This window comes from Oryzias latipes, chromosome 23, assembly GCF_053564925.1.
Source record: "Oryzias latipes strain Hd-rR chromosome 23, Olatipes_Hd-rR_3.1".
In the NCBI taxonomy this organism is placed as follows: Eukaryota; Metazoa; Chordata; class Actinopteri; order Beloniformes; family Adrianichthyidae; genus Oryzias; species Oryzias latipes.
The window spans coordinates 24,934,860-24,962,532 of record NC_136259.1 but is presented as its reverse complement, the minus strand read 5'-3'; the positions used below and the strand labels follow the sequence as shown (position 1 = coordinate 24,962,532).

General features: G+C 43.0%; 3 protein-coding genes across 6 annotated transcripts; 2 read left to right on the top strand and 1 right to left on the bottom strand.

Annotated features, from left to right (window-relative positions):
• The first annotated feature begins 1,374 nt into the window (after positions 1-1,374).
• Positions 1,375-10,707, top strand: mdm2 (MDM2 proto-oncogene). Of its 3 annotated transcripts, none has more exons than XM_004083230.5 (13): positions 1,375-1,513; positions 3,125-3,151; positions 3,973-4,042; positions 5,179-5,253; positions 6,133-6,266; positions 6,376-6,425; positions 7,376-7,431; positions 7,545-7,623; positions 7,700-7,884; positions 7,956-8,087; positions 8,179-8,250; positions 8,331-8,505; positions 9,356-10,707. In XM_004083230.5, the coding sequence occupies exons 3-13, from the start codon at positions 3,992-3,994 to the stop codon at positions 9,841-9,843; spliced, it is 1,497 nt and encodes a 498-aa protein (XP_004083278.1). In that variant the 5' UTR covers positions 1,375-1,513; positions 3,125-3,151; positions 3,973-3,991; the 3' UTR covers positions 9,844-10,707. The 3 variants fall into 3 exon arrangements, with proteins under 3 accessions (XP_004083278.1, XP_020569678.1, XP_020569677.1); XM_020714018.3 differs by lacking the exon at positions 1,375-1,513 and adding an exon at positions 2,048-2,200; XM_020714019.2 differs by lacking the exon at positions 3,125-3,151 and having other exon boundaries at positions 1,379-1,513.
• Positions 10,708-11,326: 619 nt separating this feature from the next.
• Positions 11,327-24,064, top strand: itih2 (inter-alpha-trypsin inhibitor heavy chain 2). 2 transcript variants are annotated; one of them, XM_020714017.2, is made up of 21 exons: positions 11,327-11,621; positions 11,724-11,756; positions 11,945-11,983; positions 13,654-13,826; positions 13,899-14,003; positions 14,099-14,261; positions 14,342-14,449; positions 15,027-15,155; positions 15,245-15,361; positions 15,535-15,703; positions 15,778-15,903; positions 16,069-16,250; positions 17,234-17,419; positions 17,521-17,660; positions 21,717-21,889; positions 21,984-22,121; positions 22,194-22,307; positions 22,594-22,792; positions 22,881-23,053; positions 23,532-23,643; positions 23,716-24,064. In XM_020714017.2, the coding sequence occupies exons 1-21, from the start codon at positions 11,529-11,531 to the stop codon at positions 23,882-23,884; spliced, it is 2,841 nt and encodes a 946-aa protein (XP_020569676.1). In that variant the 5' UTR covers positions 11,327-11,528; the 3' UTR covers positions 23,885-24,064. The 2 variants fall into 2 exon arrangements, with proteins under 2 accessions (XP_020569676.1, XP_011489613.1); XM_011491311.3 differs by having other exon boundaries at positions 11,327-11,624.
• On the bottom strand, positions 23,985-27,307 carry kin (Kin17 DNA and RNA binding protein). Its single transcript, XM_004083229.5, has 13 exons — positions 27,183-27,307; positions 26,972-27,091; positions 26,789-26,883; positions 26,662-26,705; positions 25,991-26,113; positions 25,530-25,714; positions 25,393-25,441; positions 25,262-25,313; positions 25,055-25,184; positions 24,859-24,981; positions 24,679-24,778; positions 24,506-24,606; positions 23,985-24,261 (listed from the first exon to the last, which is right to left on the bottom strand). The coding sequence occupies exons 2-13, from the start codon at positions 27,083-27,085 to the stop codon at positions 24,202-24,204; spliced, it is 1,176 nt and encodes a 391-aa protein (XP_004083277.1). The 5' UTR covers positions 27,086-27,091; positions 27,183-27,307; the 3' UTR covers positions 23,985-24,201.
• Between the last annotated feature and the right edge of the window lie 366 nt (positions 27,308-27,673).

Genomic DNA, 27,673 nt, shown 5'->3' with positions numbered 1-27,673 from the left:
GTGAAAATTGCACACATGAATCGTTGGCTCAAGCTGAATGACACAATATCGCATACGATACGAACATATAAGTAATGTGGGCGCGGTTGACCAAGAAATTCTGTTGCCAAGGAAATCCAAAAGTTTAGTTTTTTTGACTCTTCTAAAATGACACGGACCTGTTTGTCACCCTCAGGTGACCAAAAAATATCATGGTTGCTATGGCGATGAAGCCAACACTTGAATAAAGTGTTTTTCTTTCAAAGGGGGCGACGGGGGTGGTTGGCGCCTGTGGTCCATACCACACGGCTCGTGGCTTTAATTTGAAATTTTCTCAGATTTAAAGTCAAAATTCCAACAGCTGGACTTGAGTTCTCTAAATCATGGAGACTGTGATCTTTTAACCGGAAATTGTCTCCTTTTTAAGTGCAGAACCTCCAAAGTTAACAGACCCCTTTATAAAAACCACTGGATGAAGGTGATGATCATTTAAATAATAAATATATTTTTTAATGACTCTTTGAATTCATTCATTCGTCTTCTAAACCCGTTTTGTCCCTCTCGGGGCTGCCAGAGGCCTATCCCAGTCACTGACGCCCTGATGCCGAGCCACAATCGCACACCAATACACACTCACATCCACACCTAGGGACAATTAATGGAAAAGTCCTTTTTTCCTCCTTTATTTCTGCTTTTCTGAGAAAAAAAATCCTGAGTTGCCATGGCAGCAACCTCCTAATTGAAGAGAAATGTAGATTCATAAAAATAGATGTAAGCCATCTCAATTTTAAAGTGAAAGGTGAAGCAATTAAAAAAGTGATTCACATTTTTGTCAAAAACTTCAAAAATTTGTTGTCTTGTTAGATAATTATACAAGAGTTTTCTACTTTTAAGGAGCGAATCTTCCAAATTTCCTTTGTTCTCTAAGAACTGCTATCAGGACCACCTTTAAAAAGATAATATATGAGAATAGAGCAGTCTAGTTATGAGGAAAAAATCAACAATTTACGAGAAAAATCTATGCTTTTAAAAGTCATTTTTCAATGAAAAAGTCCTATTTTTCGAAAAAAAAAAAGTTACATTTGGCTTTAAAATGTTTCAAAGAGAATCAAACGTTATGTTTTTTATTTATGTTGCAGAGAAATCGAATTAACGTCACAGTTTAGGAATCTGCTCAATCTTTTATTGTTTGGAAATAGAAAACTTTATTTTGAAAATGCATAACTTTTATATGTAAAATCACTACCTTTGTTGTTAATACATTTGCGATTCTGACTTTTTTTAAATTAAGAAATGTTAGACTTTTGCCTAATATTTTTACCAAATATTTTCTTTTATTTGTGTTTATCTTGGTGTCCCGTCGTTGTAGTTTTTAAATTCAAAGTTTTTCCAGAGGTGGCGCTGGTGAGTCCCCAACGCTTTTTTAAGGAAGGCGCAGTAAACAGACCACCACGCAGCTTCCCAACTGTTTGGAAAACTAGTGGCTCTACGTCTTTTCTGGGGATATTATTTCAACCACATTTGCTACCTAAAGGTGCGTAAACAACATATAAGTTTATTGAAACGCTATAGACACAGAAAACTAATTTAGCTGCACAGTAGCTAACATTTGTGTTAGCAGGCCTCAAAGCCTCGGGCTTTCCTGGTTTAAGTGTCTACCCTAGCGACGCGACACTATTAAACAAGTTTGCGCTTCGCAGCGATAATACAAGCGAAAGATGTGTTAATTAAAAATTAGGTTCTTTTAAGTAGTTCTAATTGTGTTCTCCCCGTTGTATGTACTTAATATGGGTCTCAACGCTTGTTTGAAGCCAGAATCAATATCGAAACACAATCAAGTTTTATTTTTAGTTATCCAGACGTGTTTAGTTAAGTTTTAAAAAAAATATGTGAGGTTTACATTTAACTCCTAAAGCAACAACAAAATATGAGTCCGTTTTGATAAAAAATTCGATGTGAAAAGCAGAGATTTTGTTGTTTGGACTCCAGACGGTTCCTGTGCAGAACTCGTCCGTTGTTAGTCTGAGGGTTCGGTGACTGTTGTATCATGGTGGGCGGAGTCTCAGCCAGTGCAGCGTTTGAAAGTGAGCGCGAGGAGCGCGGGACATGTCCGGGCATATGTACGCGCGTGGCAGCTGCACGGAACAGCTCATCCCTTCCGCTCAGTCATCGGGGGCTGATGCCCGGACGTATTCAGCCTGAAGGACAGTGCAGAAGAAATGTGGGTTTAAACCTTAACCTGAGTTTAAATAATTAAACATAATTGTATTTTAGCTGCGACCATGATGTTTATTAAATCAGGAGATTATTTTGTTGTAACTACAAGATACAAACGGATAAATAACTTATTCAGATGTTCTGCAGTTACTTTTTGTCAAGTTTTTAGATTGGGATCACACGAAAATGTGAACAGTATAATTTCTGTCTGCTGCTGTATTTTCTCCCATGTGGGGGCAAAGATTGATAAGATTATCCTGATCTGTCAAATGATGATGTTAACCAGATTGTGTATTTTTTGTTGTTGTTTGCTGCTTCATCAACAACAGCAGCTCTTTGGAGTTCAAGCTTTTCTGCTTTCAAATAAAAGATACATTTAAAAAAATTTAAAATGATTTTTCTTACGTCTGATGTTCTTCTGTCATTCTTTTCTCCAGATTTATGAATTTTTTTCCCCTGCAAAACTATTTAAGATTTAATTTTAAAATAGAAAATGTTTTAAATACGTGACTTATGACATTGTTATGGTTTCATGGAAAAATATTTGATATTCAGCCAAACTTATTTAAGGATGAGGATGAATGTCCTCACATCCCGAGTATCAGTTCTGATGACCTCCATCCTTTGGATTGCTGTTGAACTCTGGTTATGGTTGTTACCGTAAACCTGGTTGTTGTGGTTTCCTTCTGAGTCACTCTGAACTAGTCCTGGCATGTCTGCTCTGAGAGGATGATTAAATCAGCTGCTACAGTTGTTAAGTCATCATACAGGAGTTGTGTATCTGTGCTGACTCAGCCTGAGGCCTGATAGGCCCACATTAGTCCAGCCTCTGAGGTTCTGGTCTAGTCCTGACATGTCTGCGCAGATCTATAAGAGGCTGCAGCTCCGCTCTGCTCTGACTGCACTTTATCTGCTTCTGCTTGCACAGGATGGGCCGCTGACAGAGGAAATACGGGTAAGACCTGAATTCTTGAGGGCTGAATCCCCCCTAAAGGATGCATTCAAAGCAGTCAGTTTAAATCTACAGCAGCGTCAATTTCTGCTTAAGAATATTTGTTATTAGGCTGAAAGGTGAATACTTTTCAAAATGTAAAAAATATGCTCTTCATCTTTTAAAATAAAGTATAACTAAACTTACCTACAAATCCTCTTTAGTGGTTTTTCTAAAGTCTTTAATTTGTTCTAATTTATCTCATTTGCCGTTTGTCTCTGATGTAATGGAAAGTTTCTTTTTGTTGTGTTAAATTAACAGGATTTGGTTGTTGTTGTTGTTTTTGTGTTAAAGTTATTGTTTTGATAGACTTGGACTGCTTTTTATCTTTAATCCAAAAATGATTTGACATGGTAAATGGTAAATGGCGTATACTTATATAGCGCTTTCTACCTTCTTACGAAGGCCCAAAGCGCTTTACAGTCACAGTCCCATTCACCCATGCACACACACATTCACACACACATTCACACACTGATGGCGGCTCCGCTGCCGGACACACTGGCGCCAACCTCCCACCAGAGGCAAGGTGGGGTTCAGTGTCTTGCCCAAGGACACTTCGACACATGGGCGTGCAAGGCGGGATTCGAACCTGCAATCTTACGATCATGGGTCGACCGCCCTACCGCTGCACCACGGCCGCCCCTCATGACATGACTTGGATTTTTGATTTTAAATGTATAAATGTATATTTTTTGCATTTTGCTTGAGTCGACCAATCAGAGTGCTCCGTGTGGGTACAGCTTCCTGTTGTGTAGCTTTTAACATCAGCTGTTTGTTTGCAGGGACACAAACAGCTTCATCATGTCAGCTGACAGGGAGATCAACACAGACGCTACAAATGAAAACAATCTGGTAAGAGAGACTCTTTTCTGACTGTTTTTTTCCGCTGTTCATCTATATTCCTGCGTTTTCCAGACTTTGTTTTCTCTTCTATTTTCTGACTGTTTTTTTGTAGGGCTGGGTATCGGCAATAATTTCTAGAATGGATTCAATTCAATTCACCAGAGCCTGGATAGAGGCAATTTTTATAAAAAAAATCCCTTTTTTAAATTCATTTTTAAAAATTCTTTTGATCTATACGATTCGATTATGAATTTACAAGGTTTAAACATTTAGACTTTGTATAGAAATACAGTAATAATCTATATAGGTTTTGAAGATATTCATATTAATCTGATACAGTTCACATACTCTAAAATGTGTTAATGAAATAATAAACAAATGAGATTTTTGACACCATAAAGTGTTACATGACGTCATACAAAGTTTTCGCGGACCGGTCTTTAAGATGTGGCGGAGGATTATTGTAGTAACGCTTCGATGAAGGAGGAACTGAGACGTAACGAGACGAGCTCCGAGCGTTTCAATTGGCTGGCGAAATAAATAAAACGGAAGTAATGTAAGTTATTTATTCTTTCTTGCGGCCCGGTCCCAAATGACCCGGGGGGTCGGGGACCGCTGCATTAAACCACTGATGGTAACTTAAAAAAATGTTTCCTTAAGGAAAATTCCTGCCTGTGAGGATATAAAGCTGTTTATTTAGTCAGCAATGTATGCTTAGGTCACAATAAGTGTTAGCATTAGCCGTTCTATGTGAAATTCTATTATCCGTTAGCATCAAGCTAGCGGACTTTTGCTGCTGTTATGAGTCACCAGAAAAGAAAAGGCATAAAAAAATCGATTTATGCTTTTATGGATCGATTATTGATTTATTAAGCTTGGATCGATTCATTATTAGTATTATTACTTTTTCTTTCTTCAAACCCAGCCCTAGCCACTTTAATCGTTAACTTTTTTGTTGCTGATTTCAGTCTTTATTTTCCTGCCGTTTTCCAACATTTTTTGTCTTTTTCCTGCTGTTCCCAGAGTTTAATTCTGGCTTTCTTCTGCCTGCTCTTTCTGTCTTTTATCTGGCAGTTTTCCTTCAGTTTTTTCCCTGTTTTCTCTCTTTCCTGCCTGATCTGATGGTCTGCTCTTTATGTGCTCAGGTCAGACCAAAGGTAGAATTCTGCTCCTTGCTGCAACACGCCGGAGCCACTAAAGATGTCTTCACCATGAAGGAGGTACACTATACTTCACATTTTTGAGATGTTTGAAATTTGAAGGGAGAAATGTCGACATGAAGTTGGATGGTTTGGCTCAAAGTCCTGAGACATTCAGATTATTTTCATAGTTCAGGACCTCGGGTTACAGATGGATGAAGTCATTTTAAAACGTTCTTACTGCAAAAATGTTTTCGTTCCGTAATGATCAGCCTTTCTCCTTTAGTCTCTATTCTTCAGGGTTTTTGGATTTATCAGAAATCCCAGTTTCGTGTTTGAACATCCAGCATGAATCCTTTCAGTCAAACAAATCCTAATTAAAGGTAGTTCAGGTCCCCTAAACCCCCTAAAGTCTGCATTCAAACGCCACTGGTTTCATTGATGCGTTTGATTCCTCAGCAGGTGAGTCTGCTGACCTCCTCCTGACGTGTCAGAAGCTCCTGTTGGAGCATCTGTAGAAAAACACACTTTGATTGGAGAAAACCTCATGACTCTCATGAGTCAGCAGGAATTTTCACATCATGCGGAAAACAAACACGGATCATTTCATCAGGTTTCAGACAGATTTCTGTGCCGTGAATTTCCAGTTGATCGATTTGTAACGTTTGGTTTCCGTTTCACACGCAGTGATGGCCTTAAACCAAATTAAAGTGAGCTAAAAAATCTATAAAGGTTCTACTTTTGTTCAGTTTAAACCACTGATTGTGTGAAAGTATATTTTTTATTTAAACTTAAAGGTCTTGGATGGAAATTTTCTGATTGTTGACTGGATTTGTGTTGTTTTTGTGTTGCTGCACGGCGTGACTGCAGCAACCAGAGAAACATGGAGTTATTTAATGCCAGAAGAATATTTTTATCCCCCTCGTAATTCGTCCCATGATGCATCTGGTGTCCCTGCAGGTGATGTTCTACCTCGGTCGGTACATCATGCAGAAGCAGCTGTACGACCAGAAGCAGCAGCACATGGTGCACTGCGCTCAGGACGCTCTGGGCCGGGTTCTGGGAGTCGACAGCTTCTCCGTGAAAGAACCGCGGTGAGTGAGCGGGTCAGAGGGACCCGGGGGAGACCAGAACCTGCATGTTCTCTCAGCTGCTTCCAAAAGTCAAGGAAAGACGTTTGAAACGTCTCCATGCTTGTTTCAGAGTTCTGTTTGCAATGATCACCAAGAACCTGGTGGCTGTAAATAACAAAGGTAGGTCCGAGTCTTTGGAAACTTTTCAATTCTTTGTTTTTTTAAATAAAGTTGAGAGAAGACTTGACATTTTTCTGAGCTCCACCCTACGGGGTCAAATCAGGATCAGCTAAAAGTGAAAGAAAACCAGATCGTCTATTTGAGGGGAAAAAAGTAAAAACAGTTAAAGTTAAAGCACCTGGGAACATTTTTCGATTTAATGTAAACATTCTATTTATATGTACAGTATATGTTTGATCATTTTGGGTAGCAGCAGTTAACAGCAACAAAGAAGTAAAATATGATCAATGTAAATTTTTAAAACCCCATGAGTTTTTCAGGGTTCAACTCAAAGTTCACATTCTAATCTAAAAAGACATATTGTCAATTTGAAAAAACAAATATGAATTGGAAGAAATGCTGAAAACGTAAATTAAAAAAACTACAAACCTAAAACCAAATGAAAAGTGTTTGTTAGTAACAGCTGATGGTTTGTATTTTCTGTTGTTCGTTTCTTTCCCTCTTAGTGCTGAAGTTCTCCCAAAGTCTGGTACAGCGTTCCCTTGCTTTGACTTTTTCAACAACATTGCTTTTATTTTTGTTCTGCATCCTTAGTGACTGTAGACTAGAGGTGGGCGATTCTGGGAATTTGGGTATCAATCCGATACCAAGTAGTTACAGGCTAGTATTGACGATACGTTTAGGTTTAAATCTGTTTTCATCTGTTTTTCCAAATTTACGATGTAGTTTTTCAATCACCTTAAGTTAATCCTGATCTGTCCCGCTACCTAAAAGGATCATGTTCTCCAGATGTCTCTTTGGGTTTTGGCGACCTCCATGTCAAATGTTTTAACCAAAACTCGCTGTCTTTAGGTTATCCTTGATCAAGAAAAAAAGTTCTGTGAAGTTGCAGATGGAACATCAGTTAGTGGCAGAACCTTCAGCTTCACCTCTGTGTTTGTTCCCGACAGATTCTGCCTCAGACTCTGGTGAATCGGCGAGCAGCCGGCCGGACCGCGGCTCCGAGGTGAGATTCCGTGGAGATTAAAACTCCAAACCTGGAGTGGAGGTTTCCAACACTGGAGCTCTTCTCATCCTTGAACATTCTTTGGTCTGAGTTCTTTTAAAAATCTGTTTCAGGTTGCAGAGACAGAGGGCCGCTCTTCATCACTTGACAGGAGGAGGAGGAGAAGGAGGAGCCACAGAAGCAGCGATCCAGGTGAGTTTTTCCCTCGAGGCCTATTGCTTCCATCAACAAACCTGTTGATCTGACTCCACCCACCTCATCCTTGCAGGGCCGTCTCAGAGCGTGGAGGAGGAGGATGAAGCAGAGGAGGAGGAGGAGGGGGAAGGCAGGAAGAGGAGAAGGTCTGACAGCTACTCCCTGACCTTCGATGACAGCCTGTCTTGGTGCGTGATTGGAGGGCTGGTGAGTGGGCGGGACAGACAAAGCAGCCAATCCTCGAGCTCGGAGAGCACGGTGAGTCCGCCGCCTCGAAACGCGCACACCCCACTTCCTGTTTCCGCCCATAACCCGGACTTTGTGTTCAGTCGGAAAGGTCGGAGGTCACGGCAGCGCCTTCAGAGTCGGACAGCGACAACTTCAGCGTGGAGTTCGAGGTGGAGTCCATCGATTCTGACGACTATGGCGAAGACGACGCGTCTCTGTCAGCAGATGATCAGGTGACGCAGCTGCAGAACCGGAAGATTCCAGAGGATTCCACATCCTCCACCTGTGGAGGAACAAAGATCTAAACATTTCTGGTGTTTCCAGGTGTACGAGGTCACCATCTTTGAGGCCGACGATGAAGACTCCTTTGATGAAGACACCGAGATCACAGAGGCTGTAAGTCTGAACGCACGCTGCTGCGTCTGTATGACACGCCTCCTCGCTCAGCTCTAACCACCACCACCCCTCCTCCTCAGGATTACTGGAGGTGTTCAAAGTGTGACGAATTGAACCCCCCCCTGCCCAGAAACTGTCTCCGCTGCTGGGATCTGCGTCAGGATTGGCTGCCTAACCAGTCCGCCAACGCCGCCTCCAGCCCCAAAGCGCTTCCTACCAAGCCAAACAACCAATCAGACGCCAAAGACGCTCCAGGTACGTTTCTGTCTGATTCAGGCCAGCAAATCACCACGGCAACCATGCAAAGTTATGGAAACTGGAGAAACCCAGAATAAGTTGCTCTTTAAATCAAAGTACATGTTCAGATCTGACCTCTGACCTCCAGTCTGACGCAGACACACAGAGCGGTTGAGGTGAAGTAATTTTAAACGGGTAAAATGGCTGAAAGCGATGAACATTTTTGGTGGTTAAAACCTAAAATTCAGGAATCTTTTCTAAAGAAAGTCGTGTCAAAAACCTTCTTTATTGACAGTCATGGCGTTTCAGGAGTTTTCAAAGGTTAATTTTACTCTCATATGATAAAGCATAAGTGACTGCTTTAATATGATCGGCTCACTGAAGACGCAGAAGCTGAAATGATGACGCCAGTTAGAAAAAGACTCTGTTATAAATCCAGAAATGATGTGAAATGTTCATAAACCTTTAACCGTGTTTGAATAAAAACGTTCAAATGGACGGATCCATATGTCTGCCGAGTTTTTAAAGGTCTTTTAAGCTGAACGTCTTTGCATTTTGTACAGCTCAAAGTTTTAATATGAATTAAAAACCCAGTTTGGGTTAAATAATGTGAAAAGTTGAAACTTTTGGGCATCAATCTTCCTAAAGAATGCTTTGATAGTTGAATGAAGAGGTCCTCAAAAAGATCAAAAGTATAGGATCAGAGGGAAAGCTTCAAAGCTTTTCCATCATCAGTGTGCCTGCATAAGGGATTCCTTCCGGAGTCCTGAGATGGGCACAAAAAGGCTTCAAAGACCCGGTGGAGACCTGGATCCAGAAAGCAGTCCTGCTCCGGAGATCCACTCCTCATTTTTGGTTTCTCTCCCAGGTTGTGATGTGGAGGACGCTGAAGGAGTCGACGTTCCAGATGGAAAAAGAACGAAAAGCTCTCCTTCCTCACAGAGTCAGTCGGACTACAGCTGCTCTGCTCCAAACTCCCAGGATCTCCTCTCACTGTCACAGCCCTCCTCCTCCTCCTCGCAGGAGAAGCTCTGGACTCCAGAGTCGCAGCCCTGCTCTTCCTCACTATCTTCAGACGTCAACGAGCTCCTCCCCTCTTCGCCTACAGCTCCTCCTCCCCCTCAGTGCCTCCCCGAGCTGGAGCGCAGCGTGTCGGCAGAGTGGCGCCTGCCGGACTCCTGCCTGGACCCGTGCCTCATCTGTCAGTCGCGGCCCAAAAACGGCTGCATCGTCCACGGACGGACGGGTCACCTGATGTCCTGCTACGTCTGCGCCCGCAAGCTGAAGAAGAGGAACAAGCTGTGTCCGGTCTGCAGGATGCCCATCCAGTCCGTGGTCCTCACCTACCTGAGCTGAGGCGCCGTCTGCTCAGGCCACACCTACCTCAGCTGACGCACCTTCAGCCCCGCCTCCTGGTGGTCCTTAGCGATGGAAATAAATAAAAGTTTTGTTTGAATTTCATTTAGAAACATTTTTTCTTTTATTGAAAGGATTGTAAGTTTGACCTGACTGTGCACTTTCTGAATTTAATCTTAAATAACTCGATTGTCACAAATTATTAAAATGTTGCTCAAATATATTTTTAATTATTTGCTAATAAATCCTTAATTTGAATTCAGAAACTCCTGAAAGTTGATTCAGTGCTTTAATTAACCTTCTTTTCAAGTTTTTCTTAACTTTAAAATGTATTTTTAGACAGAAAAGTTGATAAATCAAATTTTATTTCAGCATTTTTTTACAGTTTTGGGTCTAAATGTCTTTGAAACTGAGCAGCTGCTGTTTAAAGATATTATTTTTATAATAATCTGAAGGCACTGCAGGACTTTGTGAAAACTAGAGGTGAAAAAATGAAAAAGTAACTTAAAGATCCGTGTTTTTGTGGCCAATTTTTATTTTCAGTGGTATCTTTTTATTTTAATCCCTTTTGTCTTTTTTTTTCTTTTTTTCAAAAGAAAATAATCAAATGAGTCATTTATTTATGAGATTTGGGAAGAAAGTGTTTGTGAACTTTCAGTGATGTCATGGATTTTATTTTGTAAACTTTTATTATACTTAAAAGACAATTTTTTTCAAAGTATTGATTTAAATTCATTTATAAGCAGAGATGACATCTTCATTATTTATTGTTTGCATATTTAAGATGCTTTGGTTTATTTAATCTGTTCCATGACTGTATAAATAATGAGATGGATTCTATTAAATTTGATGTTTGCTTTGAAACTTTGTTTGAAATTTGATAACAACCAGTTTCACAAATGGAGTTTTTCCTTAGTTTGAATAAAAACACGTTTTGTTCCTATATTTTAGAATCTGAGGAGATCAATTGAAGTTTTACATCGTTGTGTTCAATACATAGTCAAGATTTAAAAATGTAGATCAAGTTGCAGTTTGTGGTCGCAAACACAAGGTGGCAGTGTTGCTTCAATGAATCGTCCTAGAAGGAAATTGAACACGTGCACTAACTCACGATTGATCACGAACAGACTAAACCTATTACTCACTTTTATTTCTGGGAAAAAATAAGAGTTAAGTCAGCAAATAAGCACCAAACTGCTTTTACCCCTATAAACTCTCAGAAATTAACATATGAGGCTGTTATTGTTTTATTGGGCACACCGCCCCCTAGGGGTCATTATGAAAACTGCAAGTATTTTGAATCGAGCCAGAATTAAATAAAACTACCATAAGTAGAGATAAGAACAGAAGTAGATCATCCTGTCTTGGAGGGCTCCTAAGGGCTCAGTATGTTGCTGTCTTTATAGCTTTGCGTGACAAAAACTTTGCAGCGTTTCAAACTATTTGTTCCTGTTGATCCAGTCCACTCTGCAGGTCAGGTTTCAGTGTGTCCTTCTCCTCTTTGGGTTTCACCTCACACAACAATTATTGATCAGGGGCCACAAGTCCACCGGTTGGATTTTAACCTTTAGTTTTACTAACAGCTCCCAGAAAAAAAGGACCTGTTTTCTCTCCGTTTGCCATTTAGATTTTGTTGTGTGTTTCCTGTGGAAACATGAGTGTATGAGAACACGGGCCGGGAAAACATGAGGTGTCCGCTGCTGCTGTGTTTGGGGCTCCATATCCTCCTTCAGGGTCACTGTCTGGAGTTTGTGATCGATGGAGAACGGGAGGACGAGGTGGTAAGGCCGAAAATGGTGTCAATTCCTTTTCATGCAACAGAAATCACATACTTTAAAGACGTTTCTACATTTTTGTGAGATTTTTCCTTCCTTCTTTAGTCAGATATCCGGGCTCACCAGGAGAGGCAGAAGGTGAAACCTTTCTTTACTCACATTTTGAAAGAAAAAACTAGATTTTTTTTTTGAGTAACAGTGTAATGATTCTATAAATAAAGCAAGGCGTCATCTGCAAACAAAGATGTTTAAACCTTTCCGTTTTTCATGAGATTACATGGATTATAGGACCACTTCAGGTTTCTGTGTGGTTCTCTTTCTTCTAGAGGGCGATGCCGACCAGTGAAGAAGAGGAAGACTTCGTGGTATGACCTGTTTGTTGTTCAAACCTTCTCAACTTTGTCAGAATTTCGTCATATCAAATAATCAATCTGCTGTTTGGAGAGGTTCTCATGACTGACAGGCTATTGACTCGGATTGCTTCACCCTGCAGCTTCCCGACGCTTTTCTTCTACATATTATTCACGTTTTCAAAAACTTTTAACACGTTTTTCTTAACCCCAAAATGCCAAACTGCAGGATCCAGAGGTTGAGAAATGCATCCAGAATATTCAGTTTGGAGTTTTCGTTGCATCACAATAAGCAGTGACTCCAAATTTTTCCTACCGACGGTACTTGAGTGAATTTATTCTACATAGATGGGCCAATAGTAGTACCTAAATACTTCCACATCCAGTATAACTTGGTAGGGGCGCCATTGGATGCGTGTTTGAGGTACAGTACAGATTCTGGGAAGTTCTTCCACTGAAGAAGCTGAGTTTGGTTTGTAATGTTCCTCATAGAAAATCTTTAACTGTTTGAGACAAATTGAGGAAAGAACAAATTGAGGAAATCACATTGATTTTTAAAAGAATTTATTTGTTTCACGACACAAAAAATAAATTTGTATTCACTAAGAAAAGTTCACCTCAGTACTTTGTAGTGTTTAACCCAAGTTGGTAATGACAGACATCACAGGTTTCTTAAGCAGGTTTCTGCACACTGTAGCTGCTATTTTGGTCCATTCTTCCATACAGATCTTCTCAAGAGCAATGATGTGTTAGGACTTTCTACTCCCTCTTTAAATTCTCTATTGGATTGAGGTCCAGAGACTGACTAAAACCCTCCAGAACCTTAAAACCTTTGGTTTTTTTTTCCTTTTTTTTTTTACGTAGCCACTCTGAATTGGATCTTTGTCATGCTGGAAGATCCAGCCACATTTCATCTGCACTGATGGAAGGAGGTTTTAATCCAAACTCTCTCCAAACACGAATCCATGTATTCATACTGTCCCCTCTGCAGAAAAACAGCCACAAATCATGATGTTTCCACCCTCATGCTTTGCAGGGGGTATGGGGTTCTTCCCCCTCCAAATGAGTGACATTTATACCAAAAAGCTCCATTTTGGTCTCGTCTGACCACATGACCACCTCCCAATCCTCCTCTGGATCATTTGGATGGTCTCTGGAGACCTTTAGATGGGTCTGGACATGTGCTGGTCGAAGCAGGGCGACCTTTGGAGCTCGGCAGGGTTTGAATTCATGTTACCGTTGGAACCCATATTACTGTGGTTCCTGTTCTTGGCTACTTCCTCACCGTTCTCAAGATCAGTTTTACTCCAGCAGGTGAGATCTTCCATGGAGCTCCAGGTGGAGGGAGCTGCTCTCTTCTCTTGAAGCTGCTTGCTCATTGTGCCCTTTGACAGCCTTTCAGTCTGGGTGAGAGGTTGAAGTCTGACTGTTTATAAAGGTGTGGACAGGTGTCCGTTCAAACAGGTGACATTAATACAGGTAACAAGTGGAGGATAAAGAACTTTTGAAATAAGAATTGACAGTTCTGTGACGAACAGAATTCCTGCTTGTTTGTTGGAGATAAATACTTATTTTCTGCACTGTGGTTACCAAGACGACCGTCTTACAATAGAAAAGACCTACTGATAACTTGAGGACATTTCATTAGCAGGTCATCTGTGACAGAGCTGTTCCTCTCTGCTCAGGCCGTCCGTGGAGATAACATCACAGTCAAGAGCTACAAGGTGGAGAGTCGCATCACGGCACGTTTCGCTCACACCACCTTCAAGAGTTCAGTGGTCAATTCTGGCTCCAAACCTCAGAGCATCGGCTTCAACGTGCACATCCCCAAGCGGGCTTTCATCTCCAACTTCACCATGTGAGCCAGGATTCAGAGCACCTTATGACACCGCGAACCATGCTGATGTTATTGGACATTTTTTTTATCCAGGAATGTGAACGGAATCACGTTTGTGGGCTCGGTGAAGGACAAGATAGTGGCCAGAAACCTGTATGCTCAGGCCAAATCCAGAAACAAGGCAGCGGGCATCGTCAGGTGCTGCAGCAACACTTGCTATAAAAGTCAGACAGGACAGGTCCCACAGTCAGACTAACATCTCCTCAAACAAAAAATGTCTTTGTGTTCTGCAGAACTAACTCCCAGGACATGGAAACCTTTAAAACAGAGGTTCACGTTCCACCGGGAAGCAACATCGAATTTGAGCTCCACTACCAAGAAATGATGCAAAGAAAGTTGGGTTTCTACGAACATACGTTGTACCTACAGCCTGGAAGACTGGTGCCAAAGTTTCAGGTGACAGAATCAGGAATTAAACTAACTGCTTTGCATTCACATCATCGATCTCTCCTTCTGAAATCCAGTTCTTTTCGTAGGTGGATGTATACGTTTATGAACCCAAGGGAATTTCCAGCATACAAACAAAAAACACCCTTGGCGCTCACTTTGCAGACCAGATCAAAGTGAACTCCTCCACAGATAAGGTGACACAGATGCAATGTACAGACTTTAACAAACATACAGTGTATGCAGTTAACATGATTCCAATAGATTCTGAAGCTGAGGAAAGCAGCTTTTCTCCGATATACGACACTTTACTGTAGTGTTTAACCAAAATCAGCAGATTCTGATGGGGAAAAAGCGGCTTTACCCCGATATCGACGTGAAGATGCTTTTTATTTCATCTCTTTCCACTGGAATTACGTTAAATTGCAACAATGTTCGAAGAGTTAAGGTAGTCACGGAATTTGTTATTTTGCCGTCTTCGATGACACCTTCAGTATTAAAGGGTTAAGCTAATATTTTTGCTAAAAATAATTTTAATTTTGCAATTGTTTATTTTTACGCTGATGATACTATAGTTTATCACCATGATAAAACACTTTTACTGGGTTATAAACTGATGACAGACGTATATTTGATCAGACCTGATGGAGCTGAGTATCTTCTGTAGGATGTTTCTAGTTTAATTTCCACCACATGAAGGTCTGTGCAGCAGTTTTTGGTGAAAAAATGCCGTTCATTTGGGTGATCGGAGGTTTTCATTTTTTATGTCCTCAGGCTCACGTTGTCTTCGAGCCGAGTTTACAGATGCAGAGAAAGTGTGAGACCTGCACAGACAGCGCCATCGACGGCGTCTTTACGGTCATTTACGACGTAAACAGAGAAAGCAACGCTGGGGAGCTGCAGGTACGGCACAGGATCTCTCCGCTGCTGGACCTGACAGAAGTCTGGTTCCTCAGAACTCAGAAATAACTACATCTTGGTTTGTCCTCCAGGTCTCAGATGGTCATTTTGTCCATTTCTTTGCTCCGTCCAAACTCTCGCCTCTTCCTAAAAACATCGTGTTTGTCATTGATGTCAGCGGGTCCATGTGGGGGGTCAAGATGAAGCAAGTACGAGACATCTGCGTCCCTTCAGGACAACACTTTCCGCCATATTTGTTCACTCAGTCACAATCGCAATTGTAAACTTTTACGCTGATGATGCCACACTGGACCCCCATGATGAAACACTGCCACCCTGTGGTCACCTTCTACAATACGTTAAAATAAACCTTTCCTCCCAGACAGCGGAGGCCATGCAGGCTATTCTAGATGACCTGACCATGGAAGATCAATTCAGCATCATAGACTTTAACCACAACGTGAGATGCTGGCGCGAGGACCTGGTACCTGCCTCTCCCATTCAGACTGAAGATGCAAAGAACTACATCCAGAACATCAGACCCGCTGGAGGTTCAGCAGTTTTACTTGTGCTCAGGTCCGACTGGTGCTTATGAGGGTCATCGTTGATGACTTTTTCTATCTAGGCACTAACATCAACGAGGCGCTTCTGAGAGCCGTGCAGATGTTGGTGAGGACGTCGAATCACGATCTGCTAGAACAGCGGTCCGTTTCTATGATCATTTTTGTGTCTGATGGAGACCCCACAGTGGGTAAGATCTGCTCAAAGTTTTTTTTTTTTTCATCTCTGACAAATATTTGGAAAAGGTTGTTAGGATTTAAAATCATTTAAGAACAATAAGAGTTATCAGATTCTTGAAAACTCTTTAGGAATCAGCTTTCTAGCCTTTCATGAAACTATGCGAATCTTCCTTCAGGAGAGATCAAGCTGGGCACCATCCAGAAGAACCTGAAGCGAGTCATGAGAGAGGAGTTCTCCCTCTTCTCTCTGGGCATTGGCTATGACGTGGACTACGACTTCCTGGAACGCATTTCCATGGAGAACCGGGGAGCGGCTCAGAGGATCTTTTCCAACCACAACGCGGCTGAGCAGCTGCGGGTAAGACGCCCACCAAGATATCAGCCATCAGTCACAAGACCAACACATACTTCTCCTTTCTTATTATCTTTAGGACACGTCAAGTCTGACTTTAGCTTCTATGAGGCTCATGTTCAAAACGGACTTTCATTAAATGTAGTTTCAGATGTCTCAAAAAGCAGAACGGGAGAAAGCAGATCCGTCCATCCCTCCCTCCATCCATCCATCCATCCATCCATCCATCCATCCATCCATCCATCCATCCATCCTTTAATCCATCCATCCATCCATCCCTCCCTCCCTCCCTCCATCCTTCCTTTAATCCCTCCATCCATCCATCCATCCATCCATCCATCCTTCAATCCATCCATCCCTCCATCCAACCATCCCTCCATCCCTCCATCCATCCATTAAACCATCCATCCTTCCACCCATCCACCCATTCATCCATCCATCCATCCATTAATCCACCCATTCATCCATCCATCCACCCATCCATCCATCCATCCATCCATCCAAGCCTTTTCTATGGCAACAATATAATTTTTATTAATAGAAATATTTATTTTGACACAGATTTAAGAAGAAAAAGTATTTATCAGCCCAAGACAAATATAATATATCATAGTTTCTTTTAACTTTTCAACCTTATTTAGGTCAAAGTTGTGATTTTAAAGAAATTAGTGTTTTTTTTAATTATTTAAGTTAATTAATATAAGAAATATGACATTTAATTACACACTTTATGGCAAACTACAAAAATAAATGTGACGTTGAAAGACTTTAAAAAAAATGTTAAAATGGGTTGATTTAAAAAAATGTGATGACTATTGTTGTAATATTGGGCTATATATAGAGAATTGAACATAATTTATCTAATTTTTTTAAAAAGAAAAAGATAAATTTATTGCAATGAGGACAAAAATTCCTCTCCTTGCTAAAGTCCTTTAGTGCGGACAGGATTTGTGTGTTCGGTTCTCACCTGTCCTCCCGTCGTCCTCCAGACCTTCTACAGGCAGGTGTCGAGTCCGTTGCTGCGGCAGATCAGCATCCGCTTCTCAGAAGACTCTGTGACCGACGTCACCCAGAACTGCTTCAACACGTTCTTCTACGGCGGTGAGCTGGTGGTCGCCGGGAAGGTTCTGCCTTCGGAGAGCACCAAACTGACCAGCATCATCAGTGCCTTAGCTGTGAGGACCGCTAAAGAGTAGAAGTGCAAATGGTAGTGAAATATCAGATTTTGGGTTAAAAGCTCCTGATTGAGTTTTTTTGTCTTTTTTTTGTCTTGCAGGCACGTGTAGACATGAACTTAGAGACAGAGGCAGACATGTTTGACCTGGACATGCAGCTGGCCAAACATCAGCACTCCTTCACGGGTTTTGCCAAACAGATGTGGGCTTATCTGACCATCAAACAGCTGATCAGTGAGAGGTGAGCCGCTGCAGATGGACCGCAAAGCAAAATCAGGAGTCTGTGGAACTGATGAGTTCATGTTTAAAATGACGAAGGAATCACACCATTAGCATAGTTTTCATTCAAAATTTTAATGTGAAGGTTTCAAAAAGTTATTAGCTTTGAAATGTTTTGATTTAAGACCATCATAAGAGGTAAGAAGCATAAATGTGATCCCCTTTGGACGGAATCCGTGGGACAGTTTTACACAGTTTTGACGTCGTCTTTGCTTCTTCTTCTTTCTCTTTCGGCTTTTCCCATCAGGGGTCGCCACAGCGAATCATCCTTTTCCACCTCACTCTATCATGGACATCTTCTACCCTAACATTAGCCAACTTCATGTCCTCTGTTAAGACATCCATATATCTCCTCTTTGGCCGTCCTCTTGCCCTCCGGCCAGGCAGCTCCATCTCCAACATCCTTCTACCAATATATCCACTATCCCTCCTCTGAACATGTCCAAACCATCTCAGTCTGGCTTCTCTGACTTTGTCGCTAACACAGGCAACATGAGCCGTCCCTCTGATGTACTCGTTCCTTATCCTGTCTAACCTGGTCACTCCTAAGGAGAACCTCAACATCTTCATCTCCGCTACCTCCATCTCAGCCTCTTGTCTCTGTCTCACTGCTACCGTCTCTAACCCATAGAGCAGAGCTGGTCTCACCACTGTCTTGTACACCTTTCCTTTGAGTCTTGCTGGCACTCTTCTGTCACACAACACTCCTGACACTTTCCTCCACCCGCTCCAACCTGCCTGCACTCGCCTCTTCACCTCTTTTCCACACTCTCCATCACACTGAACTGTTGACCCCAAGTACTTAAACTCCTGCACCTTCTTCACCTCAGCCCCCTGTAACCTAATACTTCTGCCTTGATCCCTCTCGTTCAGACACATGTATTCTGTCTTACTACGACTGACCTTCATGCCTCTTCTTTCCAGAGCAAACCTCCACCTCTCTAGCTGTTCCTCCACCTGCTCTCTACTCTCACTGCAAATTACAATGTCATCCGCAAACATCATTGTCCAGGGAGATTCCTGTCTTACCTCGTCTGTCAGCCTGTCCATCAGCATAGCAAACAAAAAAGGACTCAAAGCTGATCCTTGGTGTAGTCCCACCTCCACCTTGAACTCCTCTGTCTGACCTACAGCACATCTCACCACCGTCATACTTCTCTCATACATGTCCTGAACTACTCTGACATACTTCTCTGCCACTCCAGACGACCTCATACAGTACCACAGCTCCTCCCTCGGCACCCTGTCATACGCCTTCTCTAAATCTACGAACACATAATGCAGCTCCTTCTGACCTTCTCTGTACTTTTCCATCAACATTCTCAAAGCAAAAATGGCATCAGTGGTGCTCTTACGGGGCATGAAACCATACTGCTGCTCACAAATCTCCACCTTCTTCCTAAGCCTGGCTTCCACTACTCTTTCCCACAGCTTCATTGTGTGGCTCATCAACTTTATTCCTCTATAGTTGCTGCAGTTCTGCGTGTCACCCTTGTTCTTAAAGATCGGAACCAGAACGCTTCTCCTCCATTCCTCAGGCATCTTCTCACTCTCTAAAATCCTATTGAACAACCTCGTTAGAAATTCCACTGCTGTCTCTCCTAAGCACTTCCATACCTCCACAGGTAGGTCATCAGGACCAACGGCCTTTCCGCTCTTCATCCTTTTCAGAGCCTTCCTAACCTCATCCTTTCCAATCTCTGCTACTTCCTGCTCCACAACAACCACATCTTCCTCCCTTCTTTCCCTGTCATTTTCCTCGTTCATCAGCTCCTCAAAATACTCCTTCCATCTTTTCTGTACACTCTCCTGGGTTGTTAGCACCTTTCCATCTCTGTCCTTAATCACCCTTATCTGTTGCACGTCCTTCCCATCTCTGTCTCTCTGTCTGGCTAGCCTGTACAAGTCCTTCTCTCCTTCCTTTGTGTCTAACCTGTCATATAGCTCATCGTAAGCTTTCTGTTTGGCCTTTGCCACCTCTCTCTTCACTCTACGCTGCGCTTCCTTGTACTCCTGTCTACCTTCCTCAGTCCTTTCTACATCCCACTTCCTTTTAGCCAACCTCTTCCTCTGGACGCATTCCTGTACTTCCTCATTCCACCACCAAGTCTCTTTACCGTCTTTCCTCTTTCCAGATGACACACCTAGCACCTTCCTACCTGTTTCCCTGATAATTTCTGCTGTAGTTTCCCAGTCATCTGGAAGCTCATCCTGACCACCCAGGACCTGTCTCAACTTCTGCCTAAATTCCTCACAAGTTTCTTCATTCTGTAGCTTCCACCACTTGGTCTTCTTTTCTGTTTTCCCTCTCTTCTTCTTCCTGACCTCCAGAGTCATCTTACACACCACCATGCGGTGCTGTCTGGCTACACTCTCTCCTACCACCACTTTGCAGTCATTAACCTCTCTCAAATGACCTCGTCTACATAGGAAGTAGTCCACCTGAGTACTCCTACCTCCACTTCTGTATGTCACTCTATGTTCCTCTCTCTTCTGGAAGTAAGTGTTGACTACAGCCATTTCCATCCTCTTCGCAAAGTCCACCACCATCTGTCCCTCCAGATTCCTTTCCTTCACACCAAACCTGCCCATCACCTCCTCATCACCTCTATTGCCCTCACCAACATGCCCATTAAAGTCTGCTCCAATAACAACTCTCTCTCCTCTGGGGAAACTCTCTATGACCTCATCCAACTCACTCCAGAATCTCTCCTTCACTTCTAACTCACAGCCAACCTGTGGCGCATACCCACTGACTACATTCACCATCACCCCTTCAATTTCTAACTTTAGGCTCATCATCCTGTCTGAGACTCTTTTCACCTCTAGAACACTGTTTACAAACTCCCCCTTCAGAATCACTCCTACCCCGTTTCTCTTCCTATCAACGCCATGATAGAACAGTTTGTATCCTCCTCCAATACTACGTGCCTTGCTGCCCTTCCACCTTGTCTCCTGCACACACAGTACATCTACCTTCCTTCTCTCCATCATGTCTGCCAGCTCTCTGCCTTTCCCTGTCATTGTGCCAACGTTAAGAGTCCCTATTCTCAAACCTATATTCCTGCCTTTTCCCTTCTCTCTCTGGCCACGGGCCCTTCTGCCTCCCCTCTTTCTTCGACCAACAGTAGTCAAATTTCCACCGACACCCTGTAGGTTAACAGCATCGGTGGCGGTCGTTGTTAACCCGGGCCTCGACCGATCCGGTATGTCTAAAGTGTTGTGGATGATTCGCATGGTTATTTTGGCAATTTTTACGCCGGATGCCCTTCCTGACGCAACCCTCTCTATTTATCCGGGCTTGGGACCGGCACAGAGGCAACTGGCTTGCGACCCCTGTGGCTAGATTGACGTCGTCTTTGCTTGGTTTGTTGATTTAAAAATTTTTAATGTTGAAATTTACCTCTGATAACTGAGTGTTTTGATCAGGTTCTGGGTCATTGTGGGATTATTGTGTAAAATAACCATTAAGGATAAATTAATCAAGGAAATTGTAAACGGGAAAGAAAAGCTTAAAAAGTCCTCAAACTACAAAAGCTACAGACACGCCGGGCATGTGCGTGGCTAAACACGTGTTCTTGAACACGCATGTAGTTTACGGTGTTCACAGTAGACACGCAGGGATGTTCTTCTTCTTCGTCTTCTTCTTTTTTTACTGTTTACTAGAGCCTGTCCGCCACCTACAGTTGGAGGAGTCTTGGTGCGAGATGTCGAAGCTGCACCAACCTTCCTCCAGGCTTTTTCTTTTGTTCCATCAAAGTCCCTGAATGGTCAAAGTTTGACCTGGTTTAGTGTTTCGTGGTCGTGCGTTTTGTACGTAGCACTCAAAAAGGGTCGTAAAAACGTGTTCAGCAACGCTTGAACACACGTGTTTTATACGCAAGAGACCGAAACTCGCATATGTGTGCGTTCACATGCTTTTCGTTGGAAGTGGCCGCCTGAACGTGCGTTGCCAAGGGCGATGTGAGCGTAGCTTAAGCGTTAAAGAGATTTGTCTGCTCTCTGGCTCCCCCTGCAGGTCCATCGCTCCAACAGCGGTTAAAAAGAGGAAGATCACCCAGAGGATCATGGCTTTGGCTGTGGAGCATCAGTTTGTCACCCCGCTCACTGCGCTGCTGGTGGAGAGCGAGGACGCCACGGAAAGGATGCTGGCCGACTCCCCGTTGGACCCCAAAAAAGGCTGCTGCTCAAGTGCCTGAAAACCCCCCACTCAAATAACATTTTAATTGAAAAAGACAGAATTTCTGAAGGAATGCTTAACCAGGAGTATACTGCATGTTTTCAGCACTCTCTGGCCCCACCCCGGTGCAGTTTGTCTACCAGCCTCCCCCCTCCTGGGTCCAGCAGAGCACTGAGCCCCCCCTGCGTGAGATGAAGGAGCCAAAAGTGGAACAGATCACGCTGCCGGAGACGGTTAACTTAGGTAACACATATCTCAGATTTCATGGATGGATCTTTAGTGGCTGCGTGGTCACACTGTGAGTTTCACACGCAGTTGATAATGACCCCCACTTCATCATTCACCTGCCTGGGAGGGCCACAAACGTGTGCTTCAACATCGACTCCAAGCCCGGTGACATCCTCAGCCTGGTGTCGGATGATGGAACAGGTGAAAAAAAAGACGTTTCCATCTTTTAAATTTAAAAATATATACACTACACAAGTCAAGAAACTTGGAATAAAAGAAACATTTATAGGCAATATGACATGAATATTGTTCCATAATTGTGCGTTTAGCAATAGTTTTAATCCTGACATACAGAGATTTCTTCAGAATCTTTCAATTTGACCTCAGACTCAAATCCTCCGTGCTAAAATAAACATGTTTTTTTTGTGTGCTAAACTCTTGAAACGTTTTCATATGAGTCCTATTTGCCCTTCCTCACGTCCTGAAGGGGTTTCTGTGAACGGTCAGTTAATTGGCTCAAAGAAGGTCCTCAAAAACAAACTCAGGACCTACTTCGGCGTCATCTCGGTCTACTACCAGCCGCGAGGAGTCGGCGTGACGGTCAGCACGGACCTCATCACCCTGACCGACAACAGGAAGGAAAACTCCTTCACCTGGGGGTCCACGGCTGAGATCACACAGGACGGGTAGCTAAAGCTGCTTAGAAACAAAACGGAAACCACTTTCTTTGTTACAGCAAACCTTGTGTTGAATGGGTTTTTCTCTTTGTTTCAGGGTGAGAGTTTCCATTGTGAAGGACGCTCATGTGAACATCACCATCAACAATAATATCCAGGTGATGGTGCTGCTTCACCGCGTGTGGAAGAAACATCCCGTCAACGTCGACTTCCTGGGAATTTACATTCCCAACAATAACCAGTATTCCCCTCTGGTTCATGGACTCATAGGTAAGCAGGGAATCAAACCGACAGCACTGACACTATACAAGGTTAGCTGTGATTAATCGACTGTAAAGAAAGCATGTGGAAAAATGTTAGCAAGAGACGCTTGTGGCGACAGCACCAACATCGCCCTAGTGGTCGTTATTCCAAAGCGAAGCATTTAAAGTCTAAAGCTTTTAAAACCAGACAGTTGGACTTTTTGAACATTCATTTGAATTGAAAATGTATTTGAAACCAGCCTCTAGTGGTCATTTGAGGAACTGCAGGGCTCTGTCAGGTTAGCTTAAATTTCAGAAGTGAAATTTAGGGGCTAGCATGGTTGCCGCTAACAGGTTTTAGCATTAAAAAAGTCTTCCTTCATTCAGAGATTCTGACTAAAGTAGTAGAAATCTGAAGTATTACTTTTTGATCATGTCCTGCTCGCATAAAATGAAAAGAATGAAGAAACCGTGCAGATAAAGGTTTGTCTGATGTGACCTCACAGGGCAGTTTTCCAGAGAGCCTGAGGTTCACGTGTACAACGTCCACGAGGGACTCGACCCTCTGAAGAAGGAAGCTACCATGGAGGTGAAGGGCAGCAGGCTGCTCGTTACCAGGTACTGTCCCGCCCACAAGTCCGACCGAAAACACGAATGGGTTGTGAACTCGGTACGCTTTGCTCTCCTCAGGGGCTGGCAGAAGGACTACAGGCGCGACACGAAGAAGGGCGCCAACGTCTACTGCTGGTTTGTCCACAACAGCGGGAAGGGCTTCATCGACGGCCACTACACAGACTACATCGTACCCGGTCTGAACAGCTTCCTCCACATGAACCCAGACAATACCACGCAGTTCTGAACCTTCAAATAAGAAGAATGTTGTGAAAGAGGTGGGGAGGGGGGGGGGGGGGGACAAGCAGATGTGACTTTTTTCCAAAGAAAAGTTCCACCAAAAAATCTATTTTTGCAAACTTTATTTAGACCAAATTCAAACCTGCAGACGTCAGGATCGACAAAATAAAAAAAACATGGAACTGCTGCTGTGAATATCCCTGACTTGTCCAGCATGTGGATTGAGGGATGGCTGTATGTACAGGTGTGTGTGTGTGTGGGGGGGGGTTAACTCTGACACAGTAGAGTCCCTCAGTCTAAACATCGAACGACGTTCACGAATGTTCAGGCCAGCTTGGAGAAATCCTCGTAGGCGACGGTCACCCTCTTCCCTTTCAGATGACCCTGGACGTGAAAAGAAAACAGGAAATCATTTTCAAAACGATCCGACGACTCTTCTGTATCTAACACAGAACAAGCCCACATCATTAACCCACCACCAACGTGCCAGACGACAGACACGAGTTCAACTGTCGGTTTTTATTTTTTATCAAACCAGCAACATGTCACAGTAAAAGTCCTCAAACTTTGGAATGAGGGGTATAAACTGGGGTTCTGATGTGAATGACACCCGGGTCGAAACACTCACGGCGTCGAGTGTGAGCGTGGCGCTGAAGTTTTTCTCGTCGATGCCCTCCAGCAGGGCCTCCGTGTCTCTGTACGGGCCGTTCAGGATCAAAACCCGTTTACCTGCGGACCGTTTGACACCTTTAGCATCCCTGACCTGCAGAACCTGGATGGAACGGCGGAAAGGGGGCTCACCCGGTGCAGGGATGACCGTTTCCAGGTGGTTCTGGTCCAGTTTCAGTTTGTCCCCGGAGTCGATCAGCTTCACCACAGCTCCGTATCGATCTCGCACCTCCTGTTCACAAAGGCGTACAGCCGTCAGCAACGAGAGGCCTCCGTGCCCGCCGTCGTTTCTCGTCATCACAGCACCGTTACCGTGACAACGGCCTTCTTCTTGTGGTATTTCTCTCCCAGTTTTTTGGTGATCACTTTCACGACAATGTCGGGCTGCAGCCAGTAGTCGGTTCTGGACGGCTGCTTCTTCTTCCTCTCCTCCATCTGAACAGAAACACGGTTCAGGACGGTCCGCTCTGACATTGGCAGGACAAACACAAACACAAAGGGTCCGAACCTCGATGATCTCCTCCAAGGCGGACTTCTTTTTCTTCTCGCTTTTGGAGTCTGAGCTGGACGGCGGGTCTTTCCTTTTCACAGATGGTGGCGCCGCGGCTGCTTTCAGAGCGCTGGGACCCAGGACGGAGCTGAGGCGCAAAAGAGCCCGTTAGAGCCGAAGGCCGAAGGAGACGCGACCGCGAAAGGGTAACGGAGACGGCCGTACCTCGGTTTGGAGGGGCCGGCCACACAAGCGGACGCTCCCAGGTTAAAGACCACTGCAGGAGCGGAGAACGCCGGATGAGAACAAAGTTAAGAGACCGGGGAAAAAAAAAAAAAAAGCCAAACCACTCCCACCTTTTTCTTCCTCGCTTTCACGCTTGAGCTCTGTGAAAACAGGAGTTTCCTAAAGAAGAAGAGGGACACGGCGTTCACCCCCACCGTCTGTACATTAAGACGCACAGAATCAGAATTTGCGTCCGGCTGGAACTCACCTCCGTCTCCTTGCCGTCGCGGCCTCTTCGGACCTGCTCCTCGATGAACTTGGCGCTCCTCTCCACATCGTCCATCTCTTGTTTCTTCTTCCTCGCCAGCTCCTCCTGCCGCCGGATGGTCTCTGGGTCACGGTCGATGTACTGGATGTACCAGCCTTTAGGCGTCTCGTCAACTTTGCACAAACCTGATAAACATTTTATGGAAATCTGAGTACGAAGATGCAGTCTGCAGGAAGATGGCCTCAAGGCTTTAATGGCAGATTTAGAGCAGAAGGTCCGGTCCAGATGCGTTTTCTGCATCTGAGGTCACTTCAGTCGCTTTTGAATTTAACCTTCTTTCAGATTTGCTGAGAATATATCCACATTTTTCAAAGACATTTCCAACTTTTATAAATATACGTGGTATAAATCTGGAGAAAAGAGGCGCAAAGCTGTGATCTAAAGGCAGTTTTTGGACTCACCTTCTCTGCCGAGCCACTTGGTGAAGTCCGTGAGCGTCTCCCACTGCGTGGAGTTCATGTGGACGTGCTCCCGGTAGCTGATGTACTCGTTATAGACGATGTTGTTGTGCACTCGTTTGGTCCCTAAAATGAAAAAAAAAAAAAAGATTAGAAACACATAATTAAAAATCTTTTAAGTGGATGTTCACTTTTTGGTTGATTTTTACAGTTGTTGCTTATTGTTTAGCCTTTTAGAAAGACGTGAAGAAACATAAGAAAATATTTAACTCAATCCCCTTTTGAGAAGTTTTTGTCTTTAAAAACGAGAAAAATCTTGTAAATTTGATCTTTAAATCAATAAAATGATGAGTAAGAGCAATAATGTCAAGACTTAGTTAGTTCTTAAATAGATTTGATATATCTGTGTATTTTTAATTCCTATTACTTTGTTTTTAGTGCTGAGAATTTCTTAAAATTTCCCAATCCATCAAAAACCATTGAAATACTGTTTAATAGTTTTCAGAATAGCCACATTTCTTTAAGAAATGTGTAAAGAACTACTTAGATTAGGGGCGCTGGGTGTTTAATATATTGTTCAAAGGCATAAAGACGTAAATAAAGTCATCGTCATAAAGGGAAACTGTGTTCTTAGGACTTAGTTTAAGTGCTTCTCTGAAGGGTATTTTTCTCACCAAATCGCCTCCTGAGCAGCTCCAGAAAGTCGCGTTTGAACTCACTGAAACAGACAGCAACAGACATGGTAAACATCTTTAAGGTGAGTGTTAAAGCTCCAGTTGGGATGGTTAGTAGAGGACTCACTCTGAGAAATAGTCCATGAACTTTGTGGGGTTTTCTGAGGCGAGCAGCAGCTGCCTCTGGTGGGACTCGGACATGCAGTGACACTTGAAGCCATTCTAGACCCCAAAACAGAACAAAATCACCGTTTAAACTCTCCAACAACAACCAAAGGTGTAAAATAAGATCATAATATAAAAATCTCACCTCGTCTCGACATTGTTTCTGACACATCTGACAATACCATCGCAGCTTCTGTAGACCTTTGGCTTTTATTCGGTTGCTGATCGATTTCGGGGTCAAAAACTCCGCTTTCCCCATTTTGATCTGTTAAAAAACACAATTAAACCTGTAAAAAATATCAAATCTGGGTATATTTTCCCGAATATTTTGAGATAAACCGAGGAAGCAAGCTAACCGTTTCCGCCGACAGACGTCACACTGTCGCAAAAGTACAAAATCCCGCGATAACAATTGATACCTTCATGGACTTCTCACGAGCTCCGGATTTTAAAAACTTCATACGCCAGAAGCAGTGTGATGAGTTTAAACAAGAAGAAAATCATTGTGCTTTTCTCAGTGATCTTATGAATGATATGGATTATTTAAAGCCTGTGTTTATTTAGCAATATTACAAAAAAGTTTTTGTTTACATAAAATTCTTTAAGGTTTTGATTTGCTTGTAGTTCAGTTATTTGTGTTAATATTTTCCTTTCTGTGCTAAACCTTAAATGCGCGATTTAAACATGCGTTTTGATTTGCTCTACCTGTTAAAATGATAAATAGGTAAAGACTCTGCTTAAGAGTATTTCTGTAAAAAAATAAAATATATAAAAATACATCAAATTTAATGGTTTTATATTAAGAAACGCGGGCTCATTTTTTCCAATCATTTTTATTTTAATGTCA